A 17,092-nucleotide genomic window follows, 5' to 3' on the forward strand; every position below is an offset into this window, starting at 1 on the left:
TAGTTATAGTGAAGCAGTGCGCTCTATTATGCATAATTTGATTGAATTAGCCAACAATCAATCCCACACAATCGACAGAATGGTCAACAATTAATTCATTATTCAACCTATCAGTTATGATCGCCATCGCCCAAGCTTTTGTAGCATTGACTTGTAAATGAGTCATGCTGAACTGAAGACTCCTTTTGTTGCATACTAGTGAGTAAAAAAGAAAAGGTCAGTTAACACCTGCAGGGGAGAGTGGTAGTTTCCTTTCAACCGCTACGAGGCCTCAAGGACAAACACAGCAAAATAGCTGTTGTCACACAGCGCCGAAAATGTATCTGAAGTAAAACAAGGCTGACATCTTATTTTAAGTCGAAATCAACAGAATATGGGAGAGGAAAGAGGAAAGGAGCTGTGGGAGGCAGGAAGAAGATAAAGCCAAGGTGGATTTACACAGTAGGGCTCATCCTATTTTAGGCTTCCACCTGCAGCCTCACTTGGACCCAACACATTCAAAACTCTCAGCACTCATAAAAAGAGCCTGTTTCATTTGGCACAACCCTGGTGACACTGTCATGCACAGTGGTGATCAGGTGGACGAGTCCTGAAAAAGCCTGGTCTTAACCTGTAATTTGCTTTGTCAGTCATCATCGAAACTGCTGTGATTGGTTATGGAGACAGTAGGAAGTGGAGACATTTGTTTTGCAAATGGTTCAGTTTAATAGTGTTTGCTTTCTATCAAAACTGGAGGAAAATGTCTATTTAAATTCCATGAGGGGTGTTAAATTCCAAAAATATCTTTTTCCCGAAGTTTTTTTTTTTTTTTTTTTTTTTGCTGTCTGAAACACGCATATTGGCTAAGATGGTGTCTTTCTTGACAGGTGAATGGCAACGTGAAGCTGTGCATATGAGGGGCCCTTAGGGACATTATTCAGGATTAGCTCTCACACTTACTATTCAAATGCTTTCACACACACACACAAACTACTGAAAGGCTCTCATAAGGACCACTCAAACACTCTCATACGCTATGTACGTTAACACAACTCAAATGCTCTCATTGACTACTCAAATGTTCTCATTGGCACTACTCAAATGCGCTCATACACACGAGTCTTGCTCTCATTAACACTACTCAAATGCTCTCATTGAAACTAGTCAAATGCTCTCATTGACACTCCTCAAATGCTCTCATTGACACTACTCAAATGCTCTCATACCCATGCGTCTTGCTCTCATCAACACTACTCAAATGCGTTCACGCGAGCACGTCAATGACATTCTTGCACACATCGCTGGCATTCACGAGTTCAATCATGCTCACACGTGAATAGTGTAAATCTTTTATTAGGTAGTTCAATTCAAAAAGTGAAATTATAGAGATGAACAGCACACTGCACACACTGAAGTAGTGAAGTATTTCATATTTAAAATATGTATTATTTTGATGATTGTGGCATATAGCAAATTGAAAAAAATGCCCATATTGAGAAACTAAAATATAACGTCAAAAGAAATAGTGAATTAATTAAAGAAATAAAGTAACTTTTAATGAATATTAGGCTGGAATTTGCTCTCTGAAAAGTATTTGTTTAATCACTCTATGAGTACTGAAGAAAAACTTTTCAACTATATTAAAATGTATTTAGTTGTAGATATATTTAAAAAGTCATCATATTTGATTCTGACTGTGTGTAGTCTGGAGGGCATATCTATGACACGAGTTTCACTACTACAATTAAATTCCTTCATTCCCTTTGGACACCTCATTAGGTGCGGGGGAGCTTAAACGCAACTATCCGGCCATCCTGCCTGCAACGAACCGTATACGTTTAAGATTGTAACGCAGCGGTGTTGAAACTCTGTCCTGAGTCCAGGAGTAAACACACGTCCACTGCGCTTTAGCCCGAAAGGCACATTTATGCGGCAGCATCCGCTGATGGTGACTGTCAAATGTGCCTTGGAGTGTGCGTGAACGGTGTGCATAAAGTCGTAAACGAGGGTGGGTTGTTATCACAGGCTGTCATGTCCCCGCTCTTCATTAGTGCTAAAGAACAGATGAGACAGTATTCTCACTGTGTATGCACACGTCTGTGTGAGCAGAGGCCAGCTCTGTAATCAGACGCACGCGCGTGCGCCACTGAATGACTGCCGGGTGCACATGTAGATTGTTGTGCGAGTCCTGTAACCTTTACTTTGTATCGATTAGTGGCTAAAGATTTTATGTTTTTCTTCTCACTTAATCCCTCACCTAAGCAACCCCTTTAGCCTCTTAGTCAAATTGTTTTTGAAAACAAATAACGGATTCATCATTCATTTTGGGGATTTTAGAGTTGGAAAATCAGACCTAATTGACTTGTCTCCATGTAGTTTTGTCTGGCCTGTACACACAATTGAACTGATTAAAAAATGTGTCTGGATACTTTTGTCTATGTAGTGTACCTATATGAGTTTACATTATTCCTGGACTTTAACAAGAGTAGCCTTATACTGTTCGGTTATGATAAGTAGAAATGAAAGATTTCACAACACATGGTGTTAATGACAAATTTTCATGATTATCAGTCTAACAATGTTGCTAAAACTAATCACAGATACAGCAAAATCATTTATTTTGAATACAAAAGATATCAATCAGAAACTCTTTTTTTGTTTGTTTGTTTGTTTGGTTTTTTTTTGACCAAATTATAAACAGCATCAACAAAAATGAAATTGTGTGCCCGACAAAGCCCAAGATAGGTTATATACTGTATTTGACTGACAGCGAGCTGTCATTGGTGTACACTTTGGATGGTGGTCACAGAGATGAGTCAAAAGATTTGACACGTGGCCGCCGTGTTGCCACATCATTTTACATTGAAAGTCGATACTCTTTAAAAAAAGAAAAGAACCTGCAGAAAGTGCTTCTCTCATTGGCTGACTTCCCTAGTGTGTCTTTGCACCCTTAAGTTTCAATTTTAACCAAAAAAAGCACTTGTTTGCCATGACCTGAATGGAAAACATAATTTCGAGCAGAACAGTGGAAAAAAGTTGCGAGACAGATGGCAGGTCGATGGACGCATCCCTGTACTCGGTGGGCAAGCTCCCTTTTAAAATAAATGGAAAAACAATTGAACAATTTTTTTTACTGGCTTCTGATTTCAAAACTAGCTATCGATCAATTTGTCGTGTATAATTCGGTGATGTCCAAATTTGGTCAATTTCATATTTTTTTCACAAATTGATACTATTCGTCAGTCTCCATGTGAGTATGTTATCATTGCAAATTATTGACAAATACAAAGTGTTGAAAATGGCCTGCTCCACAAACAAGAGATGGAGAAAAGAGATTTCCGCCTGATGTCAGCGAATGAGGCAATCATAGATTTATATGGGTTCGCAGTCATAATGGCCCGCCCAGTGAAACCTTAGGTACGACGCGGCCGGTGACAAAAATGAGTTTGACACCCCTGTTCAACCAACAATACGTGTTAAATTCTGTCCCTGGTAGAGTTGCAGTGTGAGGAGAAATGACCTTTAAATTTGTAGTCTTAAAATTACATAAGTTCTCATGAGCTGTTTAGCTGAGGAATTTGGGAAAAATATTGATACATCTGTGTCAACATCACTTTCTACATGTTGTCCTGTTTTTTTTTTGTTCAACATCTAACGCCAATCCCACCCTCATCTATCAATATGACAAAATACAGTACATACAAACACTGTTCCACGGTACAAGCAGTTTAAAATTATTTTAGTCTGAAAATAGTGTCGCTTTAAGGGATCATTATGAACATGTGGACCTACAACGTATATACACCATTTCTCTCCAGTTTTGCTGTTTCCCCCCCTGCCTCATTCCCTCATAGACACACACACACACGCACACGCACACACATGCTGAGCCAGCTGTGTTGGTGGAAGCAGGTGTCACTCTCAGCTCATTACCCCTGGCAGGGCTGATCACCCTGTTTGGTGAGCAATAAGACACACCTCACTGGAGAGAGCAGAGGGTGAGGGTGGGAAGGAGGGTTTCCCCTGCTTTTTGAGATAGAGGGATTTGAGCAATACGCCGGGAGGTGCAGGCGGAGGTGGAAGTGAGCATGTTGTTGCGAGATATGAGAAGAAGTCAAATGAGTGGAGTGTTGCGAGTTCAATGTGAATGGAGAGAGAGAGAGAGAGAGAGAGAGAGAGAGAGCAGGATGGAGACGGAAAGCATTATCCCAAGAGGATACTACATTTGAGTTATGTACAATTTGGGTCGTCCTTTTCAAGAAAATAGTATATGTGGTCAAATGTTCTTAGTTGTCAACTCCACATTGGGTCACCAAATGTAATGTAATTTGTAAATGTAATATGATGGTTAGTGTGTCTAAATTGTAAAGTTGTGAATGTAAATGGTTGTCTATACTGTGTCCTGCGATGATTTAATTGTTACCATTTCCGCATTTGACCTCACGTCAGCCCTGTGTGTTGTGTCTCCGCAGGTATGACTACAAAGAGATGCTCCACAACTCCACCTTCTGCTTGGTACCCCGAGGCAGAAGGCTGGGGTCCTTTCGCTTTCTCGAGGCCCTGCAGGTAAACATACTCGCGTGCAGCCGCAGTAACATACAAGAGAAAGCATGGTGCAAATTCATGCCCACGACCGACGTTAATAATAATCTTCCCTTTCAGTTGTTTCACACTTGAAAACATTTGAAAGCTTGGTAATTGCTGCTACACTTTGATAAATGGGCGAATACAGATGGCTGATGGAGGGAAGAAAAATGTTTTCCCCCCCATTAATTACGACTCTAGAACGATTATCCGCTCATAGCGGTTTGCATTCTCACTTTGCAAATTGTTAGTATTATTATTGGGCTACTGTCATAGTTTTCTGCTGTAAGGGGAGACGTATGAAGCAGCATACGTTTCACATACCATGTATGCCACAAGGCTATTTAACCACAGTGTCAGTCCCAAATAATCCTGTCTAAGAATCCTAGACCATTGATAAAGGATAAAGGGTGGATTCCACCTCTTCAATTGCACATTAAATAACAATTCCCCCAAAATATGGCAATTCAATTTTATTCCTGGTTTGGTGAAATAAATGTGTCACTTCTGTTTGTTGCCAATAGTGCCGAATATATAAAAAATGCGGGCTTAACAACACTGCTCCAGCGCTGTACAATATGGCCTTCCTTTTATTTGCTTTTCTTAAGATTGCCTCATTATTCACTCTGGTTTTCCCTCGTTACTCACTGGCACTACTCGTTTGACCTTTTCGTTTGTATTATTTCTGCATTACTGCTGGACTGTCCTTTACCTCACCTGACCTTGTGCACCTCATAAGTACACTTACCTCACTCTCATCTGCAATACTTGACTTTCACTATTTGACTCACTGGATCCACCGACTCACCGTTTAGATTAGCGAACTACTGGAGGAAGGAGGATTCCAAGGCTCTCTTAGAAGGGCAGAGCTATTCATAACAGAGGCCACCTCTGTGCGTGTGTGAAGGAGCCCCAGGGCCAGTTGCGGTTGAGCCGACACCTTTATGACCCGGGAGCGACGGGGCCGTCGTGACGTCAAATTCGCACGCACACACACCAGCTGGTCCCGCTACCGCGCCTCCATCCCGGTGCCACGCTGTTGCCAAAGGTCACATTCAGCCTCATTACACCTTTTTTTTAAACGATAAAAATAAAACAGAAATATTGGGCTATTTTTATCATGAGTTCAAGTCCCCTTTCTCCTCGCTCTCTGCCTCCTGGTGGCCCATGAATAATTAACTTGCACATAACTGAAGTTCCAAATTTAATACTAATATGTAAACAGCAGCACCCTTTGACAGCTTTATTCACATGCACCCCAACGAAATGAAAGCACTCGATGTCAAGATTCTACGTAGGATGCTATGTTTTTGTTTGAATAGGTTTATCTATTTGTGTGAAGTATTGTTTTATCGCGGCGCAAACAACACAGACATTGCATACGCCCTTAAAGGGGAGTTGGCAATGTTCAAGAAAATGCACTTTTTGTCAATATTTTGCCATTTAACATAATCCCTTTTTACCACAGCGTATGATGTGTGTTTTTGAGTCATTCTTGTTGTTCATGCTGACTTCCCCCCCAAAAAATGTTTAGCCACACTAATCCATGTCCTCATATTTACTGAGGGACTAATTACTTGTGTGTTTGGAAAGGAGTCCTCATATTGAACTTTCTACTGAGTCTTAAGGCTAGGCAGCGGCAGAGTTTCATTTGCATGCTCCTGAGATGCACTACATGGACAAAAGTACTAAAAATAGTATCTCAATAATTTTGCCTATATAGTATTGGTGCAATTACTGTAGCTCAGGCAGCCACTATTTTTCCTCGTACAAACAATCAAATTGATTATTGATATATTGATTACCCTTTTACAATGTGAAACAACAACTCCATTGGCCCCTCATTCCATACACCTACAGTGTGTGGGGTGTTTTTGCATCTCCTTCACTATCTCCTCACACTCATCATTCTTGTTGCCAGTTGCAACACAATAGCAGTTTTCTTTCCGTACTCACTGTATGCGGTCTACAGCGTAGTGCGCACAACATTAATTCCCCTTGAGAGAACACATATTGACCCACAAACAACAAAACCTGGATCTGTAAACTACTGTTTGTTAACCTGCTCCATGTATGGCATTTATAAGGTGGTCAAAGAATCATATCGTGTAGCTATAAACACAGTGTACATTGATTTTTATTCCCCCCCCCCATCATCCAAATTATGAGTTACTCTAGTACAGTAAAGTGGAACCTTGACTTTTAAGAATGCTGTAACTTAAAAGTTTCCAAGATACAAGCCACTGCTTTGTAATTTTGACAAACAGTCAAACACAAAAATACAAATTAAAAGCACTCGCCCAAAGCATGTACAGAATCCAAAATTTGCCTTTGCAAAGATTGTTTGACACTGGTAGGAATTCGTTTAACCATCATGACTCTGGTTGTAGTTTGTAGTTGTGTGTCGAATAGCACAGTTTCACAATATTACAATATATTGCCCCTCACACGCACTACAACTAAATAACGAAACTATTACGGACATAGCTCTCAATGTGATATTGTGCTGTTCTACGCAACGGCAAACTACAAAAATAATAATAAACCAAACATTTTGTCAAATTAACCTCTGTGACAATGTCAATCAAAACAGAGAATTATTATATTTATAATGGCAGAATGATTGACCTGCTCTTGACTTGGATGGCACCTTCGATTTTAGTGGCTATATTAAAATGGAGTGGTTACTATTTTGGAACAATTCTCAAAATTAATTTTGTGACCTATGAGATGATATTTAATTTTTTTTAAAGATGGACCACTGATATAGGAATGTTATCCATGCCTATGAATATTCTTGTACATCCAGGGCATTTCATTCTCAGGGCATTGAATTCATCGCAACTGCACTGTTCTGGTTGACTTAGATGTTTCGGCCACTCATCAGAACAGGCTTCATTAGTTCATATAATAAGGCTTAGTTAAGACAGACCTAGCCTGAGTTGTTGTGGAAAAACTCAACTATTTATGCTCCAAGTTAGTTAGTTCTGTCCTAACTGATAGGTCCTGGGAATGTACTCAGCGAAAATCATTATGGGACCCCAAAATTCTTTGTGGTTGTTGTTAACTACAGTACTGTAGTTGTAGAAAATCAAGCTGAACATTGCTCTTTACTTGCATTTGTTCCTGCCAAAATTGTTTTGAGTGCGTGTATTAACTATTTTTCGGGCTAAGGTTGGTATTTGTGAATTTATTTCCTAAAACTCTGACTGCTGCTCGTGTTTTATACAGTGGATTTTCTGTCATGCTCATTGTATCCTGAAGGAATTTGTTGACTTACTGAATGTATGAGTTGATTACTCAATAAGGTTGCTTTTCCTGCTAAGAATTAGAGCCCAATTGTCCTTATGTGAGTCATTGCTGCCACATTAAAATCATATAGCCACTAAAGCTAACTGCATCGGAGATATGCACGTGACTGACACTGACCAATACAAAAAAAATCTTCAATGCACTGAATCAGCAATAAATGAATTGTAGTGAGGGATTACCATATAGACAAATATAACCATTCACACTCACACTGCCCACAACTACTCTAGATGAAGTAATGTATATTTGAAGCCCAACTTTGTGTATGCCAGGTCCATCCAGACTGAGCTAGGCACCTTGTATCAAGTCTTATCAATAGTGTCTGTGTAGGCAACGTATCCTGTCTGACCTCCCCTCCCTGACTTTGCGTGTGTATATGTCTCTGTCAGGCTGCATGCGTGCCCGTGATGCTTAGTAACGGCTGGGAGCTGCCTTTCTCCGAGATCATCAACTGGAATACGGCAGCAGTCATCGGTGACGAGAGGCTCCTGCTGCAGGTAAATCACCCGCAAACGGTACCAGAGAGGCAAACGGCAGCGCTCCCACCCCTGAAGTAAACCTCTATATGACTTGCAAAGTCATGCTCTATCTTCCTTAGAATTGATTGCATTATTGTTGTTTTCTTCGGGGTCGTCAACCAAACTCAATTCGAGCAGCTACAGCAATTCCTAGAAATATCACTGTCTCGCTTTTTGTTACACCGGAGGGGAAGTAAATAAAATGAGCAAGTAGAAGGAACTGCATGATATTCATGAGTTGGGGGGGAAAGTAATTATATGCCAATTAAGTCTGAAATTTTAATCAAGTGCAGAATAATATTGTTTGACATTGAGTCTTTCAACATAAGAGGAGGCTAATCTGAGCTCATTATGCTGTCCAGCATCTCACTAGAATTGCATTTTAAGTCTTCTCAATACAGTTTGAATCACGTCTTAATCACTATATGTAATGTGGTACACAACTCTTCACTGGAAATAAAAAGGGTAAAAGGATCAACAAACTGCTTTTCCATATTTCCTGTCCCCCTAATACTGTCCAGTGAGTGATGAACAAATTATGATATTGACATTATTGCTGACATACATGCACTCTCCTGGGGGGAAAAAAAACAACTGTACAATAGTAGTCCATGTTTGACCGTCACATAGTTATCTAGTTTTATTGGGATTCCAAGGTAATAAAAAAGGTCAATTGTATACCCATAAGCAGTAAAACTTAACACATTCACTGCCATTGATGGCTTTAGAAGTCAAATATCCATCTCAACTGGGAAGGCTGGCAATGAATGAGGCGTAGTCGTGTCAATTTACAACAACAACAAGCATTCAAGAGTGTAATAAAAATCCTAGTATTACCTTTAGGTTGGGCGTTTGACCAAATGTCCTTGATTGAAAATAGGAAAATTAATCCATCCATTTTCTGAGCCGCTTATCCTCACAAGGGTCGCGGGAAGGAACATTTGTGATTAATTAATTGTTTATTTTTTTAAATATTATTTTTGTAATGTGATGGGAGAATATTCTCTTTCAGTGTTTTGAACTCCTATTTCCAAGTATTGAGACAAAAGTCTTCACTTTGAATTGCGGGTGCCATGCTACTCGTTTATTTTTTTATTATTATTTTTTTTTTAAATAGCCTTTTTTAAACTATTTGTAATCAACGGCACAGTATTGAGTCGTGGGCACTCAGTTTTGCAGCAACTCAACAATCAAACCCACAAAATTGACTGACTTCTTAACCATGAATTATGACACGTTAATAAATCAACATAACAGAGGCCAGGACTTCTTCAAAAGACTCACTACCAACCGTGAGAGAAGAACAATTACAAATTTCATCAAAAAAGAGGCTTCAATCTGTTTAATGCCACTCCCAGTTGAGGTTTACTGTCAAACGAAACATGAAACAGAGAATTACACCTTGTGTATTTAAAACAGCCAATAACTGCCTAAAGCCCTGCTAGCTTAATGCTAATGCTAATTATAGCCATGTTGCCATGCTTTAACCCTTTTAAGCAAAAGCTTGAACACCAATGGTTCAGCAACATGAAGACAGACAATAAAACAGTACTCAAAGTCACATACTCGTTATCCTCTGCATAGGATGACGGATATTAGTGCCATACTGATGACATCAGAGAGGAGTTGAGATTTTATTATGAATCCCACTTCAGTTCTTAGTAGAACTTCCCCCCCATTCATAATAACGCTTTGAGGAACAGCATATTTGTCTGTCTTGCTTATACTGCCCCCAAGTGGCCCAGGCAGACACACCAGAAGGAGCAGCATTTAATTGATGCAGTGTGACAAAAAATATTTTTATTCTATTTAATTGTCATAACTGTATCTATCTTTTTATATAATTCAATAATATGGAGTGCTATTTCTCCTATTTAAAATACACCTTACAACAAGTTTTGCTGTTTTGGGGGGAAGGTTGGATCAGATTAATAGCATTTCCAATTATTTCATTTGGAAAAGATGATTTTAAATGTGTGTGTTGAGTTACCAGCGTGGTCACAGAACTAATTCAACTGGTATCTCAAGGCACCGCCTTACGTAGTATCGTCACATATTAAAAAACCAAAACCAAACAAACAACACTACTCACTTGTTGCTTTGTGTCTCACAGATTCCCACCACGGTGCGTTCCATCCACCAGGATAAGATCCTGTCGCTTCGACAGCAGACGCAGTTCCTGTGGGAGGCCTACTTCTCCTCTGTGGAAAAAATAGTGCTGACCACACTTGAGGTGAGGATCCCACGCACGAACGCAGCCGGACCCTCACCGCTTCTCATTATCAATCCCCCTCTCAGGGCGTCGCGGTGTCACAGCACATTCGATCAAATCCGGCTTTCGTTCCGCGTTGTCTCGTCTGTGTCGTGCCGCGAGCCACGCGGTGGGGTCTCATTTATAGACAGCGCAAAAATGTAAACCGCATGTTCACAAAGCAGTGAGAAGGCCTGCGTTAAATTTTATAATTCTATGACACGGAAAATCTCTTTTCATTCAAATGTGTCAATAAAGAATCTATTATTCTGTAGTATGATGAATGGTAATAAACGTGTCACATTTGGTTGTAGTTGATGATAAGTGATGAAGTACTCATACATTGATTCCAGTGGTACTCACAGAGGTGCAGCATTAGTGGTGCTTGTTTTGGAAGTGGTTGAAGTTACAGCATCAGTGATAGCGAGGGCTGAAAAAGACTCGGTCTCAATGGGCGCGTCGACATAGACAGCAATGACCACACTAGTGACCCTCTTCTCAGTCAAACCATATTCCACCACTATGTATGTGTGGTAATACAACCACACTGTTCCCAGTATGAGTTTTGTTCAATGCACAGAGTAGCATTAGCTTTTGATAAGCAGCACATAATTAATTGCTCACCGTTGGCCCAGCAGTATATGCGGCGGTGGGTCATACAGGGCCGCTCTCTCAAACAGCCCAATTTCTGCGAGGCAAGAAACAGGATGTGTAAAGTGTGTTCTAATCCTTGCTCCTTGGGTATTTTGACGAGTGTGTCACCGAAATGTTGTTAAAACACCTGGAAACTTTGTTGAAATGGATGTCACCTGCTTCACTTGAAGGCAGTGTAACCAAAGCAATCAGTAAATAAACGGAATTATTATCATGACAGAGTTTTAATTCAATACGATGACAAACGTGTTTTATACTGGTACAATGTCATTATAAATGTAATAGTTCCTTCCTCAACAGTAAAAAATATGAAACTATAAACGCCGTGTAATGTAATGGTTATTTTCTGGGGTATTTCAACAAGAGCGTATTAGAGTTTAGGTCACAACAGCATGTTGTTCCGGGAAGTGATTGTCATCAAAAAGGTACAATTAACTGTTTTTCAAAGTAAAACTCTAAAATCAGTAACATGTTAAGGAAACACCTTTAGGTAAACACTACTTTTACTGAGATTTTCATCAATGTGGGAACAAGCTTGACTTTTCTTGTGCCCCAGAGGCCGCGTCACTGACAGTCTGGCTTGAAAACATCTCTGCAAACTTTCCTCCAAAGTGATTTATTTTGGATGCTTGTTTACATAATGAAGCAAAGATTGGAATACTCATTACTTAATCCACTCCAAATCAAATTACTCCAAATATGACCTAGACTCTTTGATTATTCCAAATGTGACCTCATAGAATTAAGGTTGTCAGAAAATGTTGTTTACAAAGCACTTTTTTAAATTCTTCCGAATACTTAAAATGAGTTCAAGGCACAAAATTGTTGATGTAGCAGACTCCACCAATTATTTGGAGTCGTACATGGGTGAGAGCATTTGAACTGTGTTTTTATGACATGAGCTGTTTTGTTCCGTTATTAATGCTTCCCCCCCCCCCAGTCAATACAACCTACAGAGACTGTGTTTTATCATTTGAATCACAGTACTTCAGGGCAACTGAAGTTCTCTTCCACTGACCTCATATTTTATTCAGCAGTAAACTGGTTCATGGAGTTTGTGACCGGAACGTCTCGATCAAATTTGCGTGGTAGGCTGCGCCTAATGCTTCTCTCCGAGCTTACCGATGTGATCGACTTCTTCTCTCTGCTCATATCAAAATATCTCATCACGCACTTAATTTACCCTCTTGCTGCATTACACGGGAACGGGATTCCCTTCGGTGTATCTTCAAGTGCAACTTGTCGGATCTTATTGCCGAATGCAGCGTTTTCTCACTCGCGATCTGTCATGGCTACAGCATGGAGGGGCCATTTGATTGCAACTATATCTACGTCGCAGGTCTAGTGTTATCTAACCTGCTTCGCGGTAAGCTGTAACTGTCGCGTATACACACACCGCGTCAAAAGCGCATCTCCATATGTCAAGGTGTGTCAGCTCAGATACACAAGGCACACCACCCAGACACAAGCCTTGCCATTTTGTCACTCTGCACTAAAAAGCAAGGTGACTCAGCACGTGTGTCTCTGTGTGTGTGTGTGTGTGTGTGTGTGTGTGTGTGTGTGTGTGTGAGCATGTGGAATGCAGCTTGGCCTTAATCCTGATTGACTATCCTGTAAAAGCACAAGGCGAGCGAGGTGAGCAGAGCAAAAGGGGGGTGGCGAGGGGGTGACATATGTAAATGACGTTACCGTGGCAGCCCCACAGATAACAAGCGGCACGGTTAATTCATGCTGTCGACCCTACAGCCGTCCGCCCGGACTCCACAACTCCTTGCATCCGCTTAAGGCCACGCCGCGCACAGAGCGGCGCGGCCGGACCCGACTGAACTGTCGTGCTGTTTGCGGGGTTGCGCACGAGCTTTCATGAGTGACCGACTGTCAGCCACTTGTTTTGTCGCAATTCAAAATTTGAATCGCCGGGGTACGGCATGATATAATGCAGTATATTGTATGGGGAGCCTCCATTTCTGATACGAGGCCACAGTTTTCCGTTGCAGCGTGTCAGTAAATGTGCTTTGCTCAATCGCTCGGTGTGCGTCGCCAACTGCAGTTTTCCCGCTGTGGTTCATGTCAGTTGCGTTCGACCGTATCACTACAACACACTTAGCGCGTGTGCCCCCTTTTCCGACAGGTTCCCCCCATCATGCAGCGTTTCCTGCAAGGAAGCAGTCTAATCACACATCATCCTACCAAACTCAAGGTCAATACCGCTGAATTAGAGTTGCTGGTACACCTATTAAAGGCCACCTATTAAAGCCAAACTCACTGTGCACTCCCGGAGAACCAGGATTTATCTGTCATGCTCTAATTGGTTGATTGCGGTTGCTCTGAGTGAAGATTAAGTCGTCCATCACTCCGCGACTAAGGTTCTGCTGACGGGGGAGGAGCGGCAGTCAAGCGAGCCAAATTGCCCGTCGTAAGGTGGAAAGGCTGTGGCCTTTTAAGGTGGCAGGCAGTGTTTTGAGAGAGAAGTCAATGGCGAGCGCGTTAATCTTTCCGGGAAAAGCAAATGATACAAAGCTTCGGGGATGTTAAAAAAGCTCACCCCTTGCATTTTTTTCGCACCTCCCCCCCGCCCTACGAAGAATCATTATGTCGCTTTGTCAATATTATCACGGTGGGGCCCCTCGAGCTATAATAATAACTTTTTTACATTCCAAATACCTATCAGCTCCTCCCTCACCCATCGCTACAAATCACCGGACTCTCCTCCGAGTTACCAAGCCAGCAGCCATCACCTCCCGATTCAATAGCGGCCATAAAACAGGGCCCCTAAACCCGTGCCTGTTTGACTGAAGCAATTTAGCTTGGCTCAAGGGCAAGGGAGCAATATCTCTGTTCTCTGCCTGCCTGTTCAGCAGAAGCCGAGGCCGCCAGCGAGGAGAGAGCGCTGAGAGAATAGTGGCCATTCCGCTGTCTGACTCACTGAGTGACTGCTCCATTTGGGCTCAGAAAGGATTGAGGCAGGCCTGACTAACTTCCTGCTTGGATGCGACTGATGACTTTGTTACTGGAACTCTTTGGCTAAAAGACTACACTGCATGCGTGTGCATGCCTGTGTGTTTTAGTGTGCAGCTTGCCAATGCAGATGCCTTTGGCAACGTGATGTTATCAAAGCGTCTGGACCAATTAAAGAGAGTGCAGTTCGGTTTGTCAGCCAAATTTGGTTGCCGTGTCCGCATGTGCACTTTGAAGTATTTAGAAATAAAAAATTGTCGTCTTCTCCTGGATACCATCAAATCTAATTGCAGTTTACACAGGATCGTATCAGGGCCATTTTCATATACTTTTAGCAATAACACTAGAGACTTGGCCCACTGAATTTCCTTTTGAAAATCAATAAATTTTACTGTGTTGAATTATTGACAGTTGTTGTCCATCAAGAGGTAATAATTATTTCAAAGAAAAAAAGGCTTTGTCCCGCAAGCTGTCTTTACTGTTAATGCCACTGGAGAGAGCCTCATTATGCTGTTGTATTACACCAGCGGGATCTGTGAGCTCAAGTGCCAGGGTGGGGCAGCCATTTTGCATTCACACAATAGCAGACGGCAAGAGAAATGGTGGTATCTCCAAGATATGTGTGAATATGTGAACGTGTCTTTACCGTTGTTAAGATTGTATAAGGACAAGCGTGGAAAGGGTTTAATGAGTAGTTAGGATCATTTATGTACTCGTTTGGAGGGCAACACGTAAATTGTGCAACTCGCGAGTCTTATGAAGCTGTTTGTCTTTCGTGTTATGCACTTTTGTCTTTACCATGCTGTTTCAGCATGGGATACATTTATCGGAATTGCTGAATTAGAACTTTTTTTTTGAATGTGTCCGTATCGTTATTGATCAAATTATATGAAAATGACCCATAAACTCTTTGATGTTTTCAAAACCATTTTACCAACCATTGTTAGCGTTAGACTAAAATGTCCATAAGTCTGAATGGTCGTTTGTCTATACCTGTCCTGCGATTGGCTGACAACCAATCCAGGGAGACAACAACCCGCAACCCTAACGGGCACAAGCTGAGAATGGATGGAAGGAGTCGATTGGGCTGTCAAACGATGTTATTCCCAACATGTAAGAGTAGAAATAGAAAGTGCTTCACTGCCATTTTAATGGCACCCTTTAAATCCATAGCGTCTATCCATTATACTGTAGCACTATGCGAATGTATTCCGATTGAACACATCACTGTGTCACACACAGTAAATTAAAGACGAACATCTATTAGGAGGCTTGTATGTAGTATTTATTGATGTCGCTCGCTCTCTTGTTGTTTCTATGTGCAGATCATCCAGGACCGTGTTTTGGAGCACAGTTCTAGGAGCACGCTGATGTGGAATAGTCACCCCGGTGGGCTCTTTGCTCTGCCACAGTACTCGAGCTACCTTGGAGACTTCCCCTTCTTCTACGCCACACTGGGTCTGTAAGATGCACATGAACACACTTTTCATCAGATGTACGCATATAACGATGCAGCAATGAGAGGTGCTGCTCCTTTCAAACTCCCTCATCATCACCCAATCACCTAACAAGTGAACTTACTGTCCAAAACACGAGGTACACCTACAAAATCAGATGAGATCCAATGCAACATTGTCACATTACAGTCTTTTACATATTATTCGATTGCTACAGTGTACGTAATGTGACCAGTGCGTTCGTTTTCCTCAGCCTGAGAATTTGGACCTTGTCTGAGCAGCAGAAATATATGGCCTTGCTTCTTGATCGACTGCCCCTATTGCGCGTAGCGAGTGGAGGAATGGGCCTTTGACGGATGGTGCTATTTGTCCTGCTGACTCGCTGGCCTCTCCATCATCGCTTTTAAGTCAGCGCTTGCTGCCGCCGCCGCGGTTCAGTAGCGCCGAGTTATCCCCGCGCTGCATATATGTGACCCAAGGACCTCTCCGTCCCCTGCTTCTTCACTCTATCATCCCTGCAAGCACATGAGCACATTTCAAACATGAGTCTCTTAAAGATGCCATGGTGTTCTGTGGCAACATGGCACATACAGTAGCTAGCGGTAAATGAGTAACTATGTTTTTAGGCTCGAAACGATGAGAAGATTTATCATCAAAGATTTCATGTATCCATCCATTTTCTGTACGGCTTATCGTCGCGAATGAGATGGATCCTTTTACAGCTGACTTTGGGCAAAAGATAGGGCACACCCAGGACTGGTCCAGCCAATCGCTGGGCGCTGCTAGACAAACAAGCATTCACATTCATTCCTATGGGCAATTTACAGTCTTCGATCAGTCTGGCATGTGCGGTTTTTTTTTAATAAATGAGGCGAGATTCGAACATATAAATCTAGTTCGTCGAAGCACATAACTGTGCTGTCTATAATTTCAAAAAGTAATGTTGACTATTTCCAAGGGATTTTACAGTGCAAGAGCTGTGTCAAAAATGCTGTCTTTAGAAACACTCAGTCTTGATTGACTCTTTCAGTGAGGTGTTCATTGGAAACCCGGGGATACTTTAGATTCACAGTTGTTTGGATCACATTCCATGGGTCAGAACACCTTTTCTTCTTTATAATCATTAACAATTGGAACATGCCAGGTGGGATAAATTGGGGTCCTCTACAAATATGCATGTCGAGTTCAACTTGGTGAATGTAAAACATATTTTGATATAAGTAACTGACTGTTGCAGGGAGTGGATTTGTGAATTCAACTATTCAAAGGTTGGGTTTAGCCTATCCTACATTATTCTCGAAAAACTCACCTATTTGCTCTTGTTGTGCTGAGGCCAGCGCAATACAAATATTCAATTACTTTGTCACCATCTTGTGGTG

At 41.5% G+C, this 17,092-nt stretch overlaps 1 protein-coding gene across 1 annotated transcript in view; it reads left to right on the forward strand.

The window, feature by feature from the left end:
- LOC133395353 (exostosin-1b) overlaps window positions 1-17,092 on the forward strand; it is a 106,798-nt gene that overhangs the window by 72,719 nt on the left and 16,987 nt on the right. The window contains exons 2-5 of the mRNA XM_061664130.1: window positions 4,452-4,545; window positions 8,265-8,372; window positions 10,507-10,626; window positions 15,582-15,714. Coding sequence (XP_061520114.1) covers window positions 4,452-4,545; window positions 8,265-8,372; window positions 10,507-10,626; window positions 15,582-15,714 — 455 coding nt within the window. The remainder of the gene's footprint in view (window positions 1-4,451; window positions 4,546-8,264; window positions 8,373-10,506; window positions 10,627-15,581; window positions 15,715-17,092) is intronic.

Source organism: Phycodurus eques, chromosome 20 (assembly GCF_024500275.1).
Source record: "Phycodurus eques isolate BA_2022a chromosome 20, UOR_Pequ_1.1, whole genome shotgun sequence".
Classification (NCBI taxonomy): Eukaryota; Metazoa; Chordata; class Actinopteri; order Syngnathiformes; family Syngnathidae; genus Phycodurus; species Phycodurus eques.